We start from the raw sequence: 12,947 nt of genomic DNA, 5'->3' as shown, positions 1-12,947 counted from the left end.
TTGATGAAAACTGTAGGGAAAACCCAAAAAAACAGCACTTGAAATTCACTAATAGTTGAAAAGAAACAACCCGATACAATGAATCTTCAATTCCAGAGGAAGATTCAACTCTCCAAATCTCTAGCATAAGTTTAGAGCCCCTAAAAGCAAACACGAGGTCGGGTCGGGTCAATTATTGACACCCCTATTCCGCCCCCCTCTAGGGGCCCACCTCCTGTAGCAAAGGAGGGACCAGTTCAGCTTGGGATGTTGGCCTAACATATTCGTCATAAAATACTTGCATCTCATTGCATCAATCTTTTCTGAAAGCTGCATGAAAGTTCCTCTGAGTATTTGGTGCTGGTAACTGTGTACAAAATCTTCCCTTGTAATTACTACGTAGAATAGTTGAAATATTAGGTGATCGAGACTCAGTTTAGGGCTTCTTTTATGATTTATGAACAAAAAGTACAAATATGTTTGTGAATCTAGAGGCATATATTTACACAATCACAAAAAATCATAAAGGGTATTATAAGTGATTATTGTTAAATAAATTCTACTTGCTGTTTTTTTCATCTTGTTTTCCAATTGGGCGTACAATGGACCTCATGATAATGAATGAAGAAAGTTATTTCCAAAACTTGGTTGCTCGTAATTTGGTTGAGAAGTCAATTGAAGCTGTCTGTGATGCGGGAATCATGAAGTAATTTTGGACTAGTAAGAGAATGGTAGCATTTGGTGTGATATGATTAGTAATGAAAAAAAGAGAGTTTTCAGTTCAAGAGATAAAAAGGATTGGGTAGATATTGATAGGTTAATGAGTATGAAGACAATTAGAGCTAAAGAATGTTGAGAGAATGATGGAGTTTTTGTAAGGAAGGAGAGAGAACAGAGAGGGGATTTAAGAATAGATGATAAAGTGGGGTGTAAAGGGAGAAATATTGGGATTTGGGGAAGAGGAAGTGGGACAATATCAAGAGAAGGCATTTCAAATAGCTTGCTATGAAAGGAGAGGGGAGTAGGTTGGTGATGTGGTCACTGAGAGAGAGAGAGAGAGGAAGTGAGAGGCCTTAATAATTTATGATGAAGTGGGGTGTAAAGGGAGAAACATTGGGAATTGGGGAAGAGGAAGTGGGACAATAACAAGAGAAGGCATTACAAATAGCTTACATAGCGACTCAAATCTTTTTTATTCTAATTACATCTCTTTGAAGAGTATTAGTTCCCTTCAAATGTGCAAGGCAATGTTCTGATCCTTGTCAGCTCATTCATATATCTTCTCTTCAAATTAACAAGTACTTATTTTTTTCAACACTCTTTTTGGTTTTAAAGCTTTTAGTATAAACTTCAGTTATGTTCTAGCTACAATTATCCACTAAACGGAACTTAATTTAATCTCAGGTTTTAAAAAATGACTATAAGAATGTCAAAGCTCTCTATCGTAGAGGTCAAGCGTACAAGGAACTTGGGAAATTGGAGGTGAGTGTCGCTGCTGCTTGTAGTTGAACTTGCTACTTTTTTTTTATCTCTATAAGAGCACCTAATGTTCATTGAGCAAATATATTGAAGTTTTATTGGAAAGCTTATATCCAATAACTTCTTTTTTCATCAGGCTGCAGTATCTGACTTGAGCAACGCTCATAATTTTTCCCCAGAAGACGAGACTATTGCAGGTGTCTTAAGGTACGAACTAGAATTCAATCTCCCAACTTTTAGAAGTAGCCTATTTAGTAAGGTCATCACAATATTACAAATATGCCCAACTTTCACAGAGATGCTAAGGAAATGATAATGAAGGGTGGAGGTCTAAATGCATCACAAGGTGGGTTTAGCTACTTCTTATCGCTAACTTTAGTTGGACTTATAAATATTTTTATTCATATGCGTTATCAGGGGTTGTAATTGAGGAAATAGACGAAGATGAAACCAGAACAGTGCCATCAAATTGTCATAGTGCCGTTGAATATTCTGTGACGCAGCCAGTTGAAAGCAGTGAAACCAACGAAAATGGCGGATCTTATGGTGAGCCTTCGACAGCTAATCCTGAAGCTTTGCGAAATTTCAGGGAAGATCCTGAAACCATCAGGTATTGTAAACTTTTTACTGTTTAATATGTAATCTTTTCTTTCTATTTAAGTTTCAAAAACATGCCCTTATATTTTGACTATATGAAGAATGAGTCTGTTTATTTTTTCGAACTACTTGGTTGCTTGTTAAACATAATTGATATGCAGAGAATGTTAATATCAGTTTTTTTTTCACACCAATGATCCTATAAATGCAAATCAAATATATATATAGTTGAAGATCTGATTGTTCCCTGACTGAATTGTGATAATTGGAGATCTTGATTGGCACCTCTCTCGATTGTGAGAATATTCCAGGTTATTCCAGAAATATGTCTCAAATGCTGATGCAGAATCTCTTTCTGCCATGGGTCTTGGTGGAATGTCACCTGAAATTATTAAAACAACCACAGAAATGATTAGCAGCATGAAGGCTGAGGAGCTGCAGAAAATGCTTGAGGTTGCTTCTTCACTTAAAGGAAACGGGCCATCATTCTCAAACATGAATGGCCATGCCATGACCCCGGAGATGATAAGAATGGCTTCAGAAAAGATCAGTACTATGCCTCCTGATGAGCTGAAGAAGATGTATGAATTTTCATCGTCCTTTAATGCAAACAGCATGAAAGCTGCATCTGATTTCAGTACCCAGAGATCAGAAATCTCCTCTCAATCATCAATTCCTGCAGTTAATACCTCTGCAGGAACAAGAAATACCAGTGGACAGTCTTCAAGTACGACTTTGAGTCAGCCACCATCTGATTTGCAGGAGACCATGATGAATTCTATGAATGATCCAGCCATGCGGCAGGTTCATCAGTTCAATTTCAGTACAAGCTCACGTCCTTTGACATCTATTTTTCTCACAACCATCTAACCTATTACTGGTTTTCTTGCAATAATTCACTTGCAGATGTTTACATCTATGATGAAGAACATGAGCCCAGAAATGATGACTACTATGAGTGAACAGTTTGGTATGAAGCTCTCCAAAGAGGATGCAACAAAGGCTCAACAAGCCATGGCCGCACTATCACCAGAGGACTTGGATAGAATGGTATGAAATCTTCCATGTTACTGTATTAGTCCATATAAAAAAGTTTCATGTTAGCTCCATATGTTTGTTACGTATGAATATTAGTCAAGATTTTTAGATTCAAAGATTCAACTTAAATATAACTAGGACTTCATTCATGATGTTAAAATAATTATTAAAATTACTTTAAATTATTTTAATGATTTAATTGTGATAGGAAGTTCTACATGTAGAACTCAATAAAAACTTTGGCTGAATTTTAATTTCAGCAATCTTCCACAAAAATCACGAGAAGATCAAAGAGGAATAACAAGAGAAAACTTTGTAATTGATGTATTAGGGAAGAAAACAACAAGATACAATGGGTCCTCAATTGGAGAGGAGGATCCGGCTCTCCCATTTCTCCACCGGCTAAAGCTGAAATCACCCTAAAAATACTCCAAATTCAGCCAAAACAATAGATAATCTAATCCTAGGTTTAAAAATACTACTTAAAGCATAAAATACATAGCAAAATACCCAAAACAACTCTCCCAATCTGAATTTCCCTCCTACCGCCTGCTCCTCCCTTTGCCTTAATTGTTGGGCCCCACCCCAAGGGGGGGACGGATATGGCTAGGATAGACTAGGCTTTTGCCTGGTGTAAAAACAGTCTGGTCCAATCTAGACCGGTTGGATCAATCCCTTTTGGACCGGCAGGGCCGGTCTAACAATACTCCCCACCCAAAGACCCATTTTGTCCTCAAGGTGAAATGATGAGAACTGATGCTTCACTCTCTCGTTCGGCTCTCATGTGACTTCATAGTTGGGTAGGTTCTTTTATTTTATCAGCAATTTCTTGATCTGTTCTCCCGGTTGTACCCCTTTCAGCTCTAGTAGTTCTAGCACCACCTATAAATCTTATGTTAGTATCACTGGTAACTCTGAACTAGATGCATGATCTCCAATGGCTCTTCTCAACTATGACACGTGGAACATTGGGTGTATGGTAGCTATGGGGAACTTCAATCAATAAGCCACTATTCAATCTTCTCTAATATGTCATAAGGGCCAAAGTATCTCGGAGTCAGCTTCTATTTCTTCTATTAGTTATCATTCGTTGTTTGTAGGGATGAAGCTTTAAGTATACCCTATCTCTTATCTCGAATTGGATGTCCCTGCTATGCTCATTTTTTTTGTTCTTCATGATCTGTTGAGCCCTCAACAAGTGTCTTTTTAATTCATCCAACACTCTGTCCCTCTCCTCTAAATATTACTCCTCTGAAGACACTGATGTGTTACTCTTCCCAAAGTGCACCAAGTGAGGTGGGTCCCTTCCATACAATTCTTTGAATTGAGTCATCTGAGAATCTGAATGATACGAAGTATTATACCAGTATTCTGCCCATCCTAGCCCCTTGATTCACGACCGAGATGCCTTTAAAGAAAAACATCGTAGGTATGTCTCCAGGCTCCTGTCTATCACCTTTGTTTGCCGTCTGTCTAAGGGTGACCTCTTCAACACTGTCCCCTACAACTTGAACAACTCTCTCCAAAATTGACAGAGGAAAACCTTATCTTGGTTGGACACTGTAAACTCCAGTATCCCATGTGGTCTGACCACCTCTCTAATGAATGCTGCTGCCATTGTCACTGCCGTGTAAGGATATCATAGGGGAATGAAATGAGCATACTTGCTATAAATCTCTCAGATCGGGATAACCCATCTATAAAATCAATGGTGACCTCCTTCTACACTCTGTCTTAGAGAGCTAGGAGTTGTAGTAAGCTCCCCAGAGTTGTGGCATATCTCACGTTTGGCCACCATCTCCTTCATATTCTCATGCACACCTTCCAATACAACTTTGTTGTCAATCTCTTGTATGTCTTTTATACATTAGAATGACCCTCAATAGTGCTCTCATGGAACTCCTGCAGCAGGTGTGGAATATGGACTGAGGTCCGTGGCAACACAAACCTCCCCTTGTACAACAGTCTCTACCCTTCTAGGGAATAGCCAGGGTGGCTACTTCCATTCTTTAGCAGATCAGCCCTAATCCTCCTTAGCTCCTCATCCTGCTTACTCTCTTCTATAATAGGCCCCCAATCTGGCATCTATGGTATCGAAATTGCTAACTTATGGAGCTCCACCACACATCTGTACACGGCATTTGTCGCCTTGTTCTCTAATCCTGGCCTATACTGGATCTCACAGTCATAACCCAACAACTTTGACAACCACCTCTGATGCTCCTCGGTCACCATCCTCTGCTCTAATAGGTATTTTAAGTTCCATTGATCCATCCCGACAATGAAGTGTTGGCCTAACAAGTAAGGCCGCCAGTTCTAAATAACTAACATAATGGTCATCAACTCCCTCTCATAGACTGACTTCAGTCGAGCTTTGGCTGAAGTAAGCTATGGGTATGTGATTTTGTATCAGCACTGTCCCTAATCTGTACCCTGATGCATCAGACTTTACCACAAAAATTTGGCTAAAATTTGGTAGGGCCAGGACCAGTATTGTGGTCATGACCTGCTTTAATCTCTCAAAGGCATCCTCTCTTCACAAGAAGTTATCCTTCTTCAGGTACTCTATCAATGGCCACTTGGCCAGGCTATGATTTTGTATTCCCTCATAAATCTCTTGTAGTACCCAATCAGCCTTAGGAAACCCCTCAGCTCCCTCAAATTCCTAGGTAGAGGCCATTTCAACATTGCCTTAATTTGGCCTGATCAGCGGCCACGCCCTCCTAAGATAATACATGCCACAAGTACTTCATACTAGCCTATGCAAAACAATACTTCTTTATGTTAGCTCTCAGTTGATGCTCCTGTAACATCTCTAATACCACCCTCAAGTGCTTCAAATGCTCCTTATCCATCTTGTTGCACATCAGCATGCCATCAAAGAAAATCATCATAAATTTTCTGATGTATGGTTAGAGCACCTTTTTAATGAGGGATTGGAATGTAGCAGGGGCGTTAGTGAGGCCAAACGACATCGCCAAGAACTCAAGTGTCCCTCATGTGTCTCGAATGTCGTCTTCGGAACATTCTCCTCTTTTGTCTTGATCTGATAGTACTCAAACTTCATATCCATCTTTGTGAGCACCATCGCTCCACAAAGCTTGTCCAACAATTCACCGATCACAAAAATAGGAAACTTGTCTGGCACAGTCTCCTTGTTCAGGATCCTGTAATCTATGCAAAATCTCCAACTCGCATCCTTCTTCTTGATTTTTTTCTCGGGAAGCGCACAAATTAATTATAATTGTTTTTTTTGGGAAATTTTGATTATAGATTTTTTTTTTAAAAGAATTAATTTTGAAATTGAACACATTACTATGAACGGTATATCACCTCTAAAGATGAAAATATCATTCTTTAATGGTTTCGAATTACAAAACTGTGAATTTCATCATAACTATCGTAGTCAAATTAAAAAAGGAAATACGAATGACCTCGAAGGGTCAAAACATCGTTCGATTATATATTTAGCTACAATAATCTAGATGTACTATGATTAATTTCATATTCAAATGCATGTTAATAAATGATATATCTCACCGGAGAAAGAAAATATTGTTTATTATCAACGATTTGAATATGTCGATAATGATCATCTTTTAATTTTATTTTTTCCAAAATAACATTTTTCCCCTATCCTATTTAGGAGCTAAGTAGAATGTGTTTATTTTATCTGGGGTCTTAAATCTCCTACGAAGGCAAGCCTTCATAATTAATTATATCATAGAAAGTTTTAGGCCTCCTATGAATACTCTCGATTAAAATAATAATAGAAATTTTATTTGAATTTTTAAGATGTGATATGAAGGGAATGATGTTGGAATTTTAATTGGGATTGGATTAACTTTAAGCACATATTTTGGAAGCCAAATGATGAAAGATAAGGAGCGCTTTGAGATTCTGAAAATAATTCAGAAGCACCCTATCATATCCTATGTTGGGCTTTAAATTTTGGAACAGAGAAAATTTTAGTTTGAGTTGATATTCTATTAAAAATTTGGGGTTAAATTTTCGATGTTGGGGTCTTATACTTTAAGCACATATTTTGGAAGCCAAATGATGAAAGATAGGGAGCGCTTTGAGATTCTGAAAACAATTCAGAAGCACCCTATCCTATCCTATGTTGGGCTTTAAATTTTGGAACAGAGAAAATTTTAGTTTGAGTTGATATTTTATTAAAAATTTGGGGTTAAATTTTCGATGTTGGGGTCTTATGATTTTGGATCTACCTCGAAACCTAAATCTAAGATGGGTTAATAATAGTAGGCCCGAACCTAACTAATGACATACAAATCTGGGCTTACCTCAAGCTAAATTGGAGAGCCAGTTAAACCAACTAAGTGCTTTAAAATCATGAATATGGTCTTATGAATAATGGGTAAGATTCGTTATATATATATATATACACACACACACACATACTTAAATTGAATTTATTTCAAACATTATATTAAAAGGGATTTTTATTTGAATTTATTATTTAATTCTTGCATTTAATTTAAATATTAGTGTTTTTTTATTTAATAGGTGAATTTTTAGCTATCACTTAAGTTGATTTTTTTTTGTGTATATTTCATGATTTATCAGAATTAGGATTTTAAATTGTCAAATTAATATACCTTAAAAATTTAGAACCTAATAATCTAGTGGGAGATAAATTAAGGTTATTAATCAATTCTAGCACTCCTGACGCTAACGTGACCGCCAGCATGCATATGATGGTTTCAGGATTACAAAAAAATAAATACATATGAAATGTAGAGACATGGACCTAAGGTTGGAAGAGCGCACATAATATGGCTAAAAGATCTAAGGCTCTCTAAGTTTAGAAAAACTTACCTAACTGGAGCAAATCAATGGTGGTTCCGGCCGTAGCACCCCCATTTGGAAGAAATGGAGGTGACCAACCCCAATTTGGAAGAAATGGAGGTTACCAATCTTCTTAGCTTTAAAATTAGCTCTATCATTCCCTCGCAAATAATACGAAGAGAGAGAGAGAGAGAGAGAGAGAGAGAGAGAGAGAGATGCATTAGAATTTAATTTATCCACATACATAGGTTAGCATGAATTGATATGTATTCAAATAGTTAGAGATTAATGAGAATTTAAGTGCATAGCCTTGTTGTTTCTCATCTCGATAATCTTTTTTTCTTAGATTTATTGATACTTGTAAAATAACCATGCCAACAACTGCTTCAAAACTATTGCACATCTATATTATGAAAACATAATAACTAGATGCTCACATAACTTTGACTTTTTCATGCTATCGTATGTCAGATGAGTCTAAGGAGTGTGTACGGGAAGATAATAGAAACATAATCATGTTTACAAATATTGTATTCAATGATAAATGAATACGCATGTCGAAGAGATAGAAACATGATTTCAAGTTATTCAGCATGATTATTCATTTTCATATTGAATGCATAGAACAGATTATCAAAAATTCTCCCATAATTCATTACAAACCCAAACTTGTAACAAGTAAAAACATATAAAATATTATTGACAAAAGAAAACTACTCATCATTCTCACTTGATGAATATATTCAATGTGAACCAAGTATTGAAACCCAATGCAACTTAATTTCTTTTAAGGATTCACATAAAATATAAAAATAGCCTTTAATATGAGTAGATGTGATGGGGACATCAGATCATGGAAGGTTTATCAGAGACGTGGCCGCCGATCTACGGCCACGTTTGAATCGTTGTATTTTTGATTTATTCTATGTATTTTTCTTATTTATGTTGTCGTATTTTATTTGCTTTATTTAGTTTCCTATTGTACCCTTTTATTAAGGGATGTCATATGTAAGCCCGAGGGGTATTGTTGTCTTTTGTCTTTGAGTCATTTGTATGAGGCTTTATATAGACCTCCTTGTTCTCTTTTGAGGTTAATGAAGATTTATCAAAGAAATTTCTGCACTTTTGTTTTCTTGTGGAAGTTGGAGAATCATGGAGAGAGATCCCTAGGAGAGGGAAGACTTGTGCATCACCCACCAACCTAGATAAGTGGGGTTTGTGGTTCTACTTCCTATCTTTCCTCTTTCTTTCTCAACCCCACCGCCGACACTACCCTCCCCTTCCCGGATCCCTTAAACCACCCGGCCACCCCTAATTCTCTTCCATTCACCACCAACTTCAAGCCCACCCCACCTTTTCATCCCCACGGCAAAGCCCCACTTGCCGGCCCCTCTACCCACTTCTCTCCCTTTCCCTCTCATAGCCTCATGCCCAAATTTAGAATTGGATAAATTTGGACAGAATTTTGAATTCAAAATAATTAATTTGAAATTCAAAATCTTTCATAATTTACCAAATCTATTTTAAGAAAGTTCTTAATTAAATCCATTTGAATTTCAAATTCAAATTGGATTTATTTAAAAACTTTCCTAATTCCTAAAAGCCAAATTTAGCAAGCATTAATACTTGCATTTAATCCTCATTCCCTCTTGATGCCGCCCCCCCCCCCCCTTCATTTGGATTTATTTCCAAACTACCCCACCCTTCCCTATTTAACTCCACTTGATTTTGGAAAGTATTTGAATTTGAAATAAATCCAATCTAGATCTCAAATCTTTCCTATTTCCTCTGAATTCTTTTTGGAAGGATCCTAATTTAAATCAATCAATCAACTCATGATGGATTGATTAAATTAAATCCATAATTTCAAATACATTGCATCTAGACACTTACCCTCTTCTCTTACTTGGCCGAAACCCCCATGCCCCACCTCTTGATTTCTTTCTCAAATTAGAGCTTCTCCTATTGGAATTAAAATTCAAATTAATTCCTAAATCCCTCCAATTGACAATCTGAAATTTATCTCAGATTTTTCACTTGTTCTTCCCTATTTAACCTACTACTCCTCCCCAACCCTCCTCCCTTGGCCTGCCACACCTTGTCATCCCACTTCAAGTTGAAGAGAAACTTCTTTTTCTTCAACAAAGTTCAAGATTACTAGCACCCCTTGGAGGAGATCATCATCTAGTATCCATGAATGGCCGATCCCGGCACTGATTACGGACTTGCTTATGACGAACACGGTTTTGTGCACATTCTCCATTCAATCTTCTTCGACGCCAACCCGAGGATCGTCCACACGGTAGAAGACTACATAGAGCGCATCTTGGATACCTTGGTGGAAGCAATCGAAGAGCAATTGGAGATAGTCGAGTGGAGGATTGCAACCGATCCTTGACGAAGGTTTTCTAATCACTACTTTTCTTGTATTATCTAAGTCTAATTTTTTTTTTGTGATATTGATTGTAATCTCGAAGGTCGCATCTGCCTACTTCTGTCAAGCTTAGTAAACGTAGGGATTTGAGCGCATTCATTAGCTTCCTAATCTCATTGTTAGACTAGGGACTTTTGTCGTTGAAAACTACTACGTTTGCATGATGTTATTTTCCTACATTATTTTGATGGTTTAAAATCTCTTTATGTGCAATTTAGCCAAAACGACACTGACCGCTCTTATGTTTTGATTCTTCGTTTTATCTGCTAATAAGCCTATTTGTTATTTCTCTAATCAATAAGTTGTGCAAACTCTTCATAAATTCATTGCAAGCATTGTAGTCCTACATCAATATGTCTCTTATGATGCCAACATTCGGGAGAAAGAATAGTGGTTGAAGCTCAAAACAGTGGCAAACATACATCCAACAACCCATTCAAACTAACATATGAATAACTTCAGCACACAATTTATCTTCAATTTTGGAATTATTCTCCACTGTTTAAAGAACAACATGTAGATATCAAGAATAAAAGAAATAGAGTAATAACAATATATTCCTTTATTCCCATAAGAAATCTATTTCAAACCATTTTTATGAAAACTCTAATTCAAAATATTTCCACAAGAAAATTTGATTTGAAATATTCCCACAAGAAATCTGATTAAAACACTCCCATAAGGAATTTTGCTTCAAGAGTAATAGTTACTGATTTCAACAGTAAGAAAATTCTATTCCATTTCTTTTCTAAACAATAACACCAATCCTCATCACTTCTTTTGCCATCAAGATGATCAAAAGAAAGGGAAAGAAACATAGCCTATTAAAATAAATAAAACTGAAGAATGCAGCCATCAAACCTCATGAATCTAGATTATTTGTGTTGAGAAATAAAAAAAAAACTTATTTGAATAAAGAAGAAATGATATACATGTATTTGTAAATTCCAATAGATTTTTTCTATCACAAGCATAACTCATAGCTAAGGGATTCAATCCATAGAAAACTCATATTAAGAGAAAGAAATATGAACTGCTTTTGCCTTAAGATAAAAGAGAAATGAAATCCCACTTTTCATTTTTCCCTTTTTTTTTTTTAAAAGCATAGATTTCTTTCATTCTTCAAAGAAATAATGGAGAGAAGGAGATTGCTAGATAGAAAGTAAAGAAAGGAAGAAGAAGACGATCAAGAAGAAGGAGAATAGTATATCTCGCTTTCTCCCTCTCAAAATCGCACGAACAAGCCCGTTGCACTCCGCCTCTCTTGCTCTCTGGTTCGGCTGAACAAAACAAGCAGATAAGAGTCGAATGGGAGAGTTTTTCTAATCAACCCTCTTTCTGTCCTAATGTTATTTCAAATAATTACCATCATGCCTTTGATTTAATTTCAAAGTAATGGGCTAATGGCTGAGATTATTTGCTTGTTTTAAAGAAACTTTGATGGCTGAATATAAGACAAAATCTGAACGAAATAGTCACAATTTTTTTTCTTGAAGATTTGTATTCAGATTCATTTGGTTAAATCAATTCGAGTTAATTGGCATTGATTCAATTTAGATTGAGTTGATTCGCATTAAATTGAGTGATTGAAGCTAACGAGCTTCAAATCGTTTCTGATTCGAGCTAATTGACATCAATCTGATTTAAATTGGGTCTAGTCATATTAAACTGAGTCGATTGAAATTGACAAGCATCATATCGCATCTGATTCGAGTCGAATTGGCTCGATTTTGCTCGTTTAAATATGTTTAATTAATAATCAAATTATTTTTTTGGAAATTTTGGGCTCTAGTCGCATCAAATTGACTCAACGAGGCTCAAATGAATTTATTTGATTATTAATTGCATCGATTTGGGCGTGTTTCGACTCAATTTAATAATCTGTGATGACATCAAGGTCAAATAGGCCTCAAATTGAGTCGAATTAGATTTGACGTCGTCGAATTAATTTTATGTGATCAAATCGACTTTGATTAACTTGAATATGGTTCAATTTGAATTTAATAGCGATTAACGAGGTAATTTAAGTTTGCCAAATTCGCGGTCAACATTTGCTAGTAAGATTGGGCTAGAAAAAGGACTCGTGTGTTACGCGTAACTTTGGACCGATCCCAGCTGGACCGGTCCGGTTCTACACCCGGCGGTCCAAAGCCGCCGATCGCAGAAACAGCGGACGAAGGAGCGGGCTAGGCGGCTTTTGAGCGTTTCGTTGGAGGGAATTTTTGAATGAAGAGGGTGTTTATATAATTTGTATCTTTCCTTTTGCTTTAATTAGAGAGTTAAGAGAGAATTAGGGATTATCTTGAATTTGAATTCTCTTTTGAGATCTAGGGTTTGTGTGCTTGGGCTCTTGGCTTCGCCGGAGAACTTTGGAGAGTTGTTCTTCCTCTCGGATTGAAGAACAAATTGTATCTTTGCTAGTTTCATTGTCTACTTGTAAAATACAAGTGTTTTCTCCTCATCTCCTGCAGTTTTCCTCTATATTTCTACTGTTTTTGACTGATTTCCTGCTGTGGACAGTAGTTCGCTTTGAGATTGGTTGCTAAAGTGATTAGGGAATACTTGAAATCAAGTATTTCCTATCAAATTGGTATCAGAGCATCGATTCGGG

At 36.6% G+C, this 12,947-nt stretch overlaps 1 protein-coding gene across 1 annotated transcript in view; it reads left to right on the top strand.

Moving 5' to 3' along the window:
* The window catches only part of LOC110092640 (outer envelope protein 61), a 50,428-nt gene that overhangs the window by 26,051 nt on the left and 11,430 nt on the right, over window positions 1-12,947 (top strand). The window contains exons 5-10 of the mRNA XM_020817283.2: window positions 1,384-1,461; window positions 1,595-1,665; window positions 1,755-1,804; window positions 1,876-2,068; window positions 2,367-2,859; window positions 2,962-3,105. Of these exons, the coding sequence (XP_020672942.1) occupies window positions 1,384-1,461; window positions 1,595-1,665; window positions 1,755-1,804; window positions 1,876-2,068; window positions 2,367-2,859; window positions 2,962-3,105 (1,029 nt within the window). The remainder of the gene's footprint in view (window positions 1-1,383; window positions 1,462-1,594; window positions 1,666-1,754; window positions 1,805-1,875; window positions 2,069-2,366; window positions 2,860-2,961; window positions 3,106-12,947) is intronic.

Source organism: Dendrobium catenatum, unplaced genomic scaffold (assembly GCF_001605985.2).
Source record: "Dendrobium catenatum unplaced genomic scaffold, ASM160598v2 fragScaff_scaffold_432, whole genome shotgun sequence".
Lineage (NCBI taxonomy): Eukaryota > Viridiplantae > Streptophyta > Magnoliopsida > Asparagales > Orchidaceae > Dendrobium > Dendrobium catenatum.
This window is presented reverse-complemented; position numbering and strand designations above follow the sequence as displayed.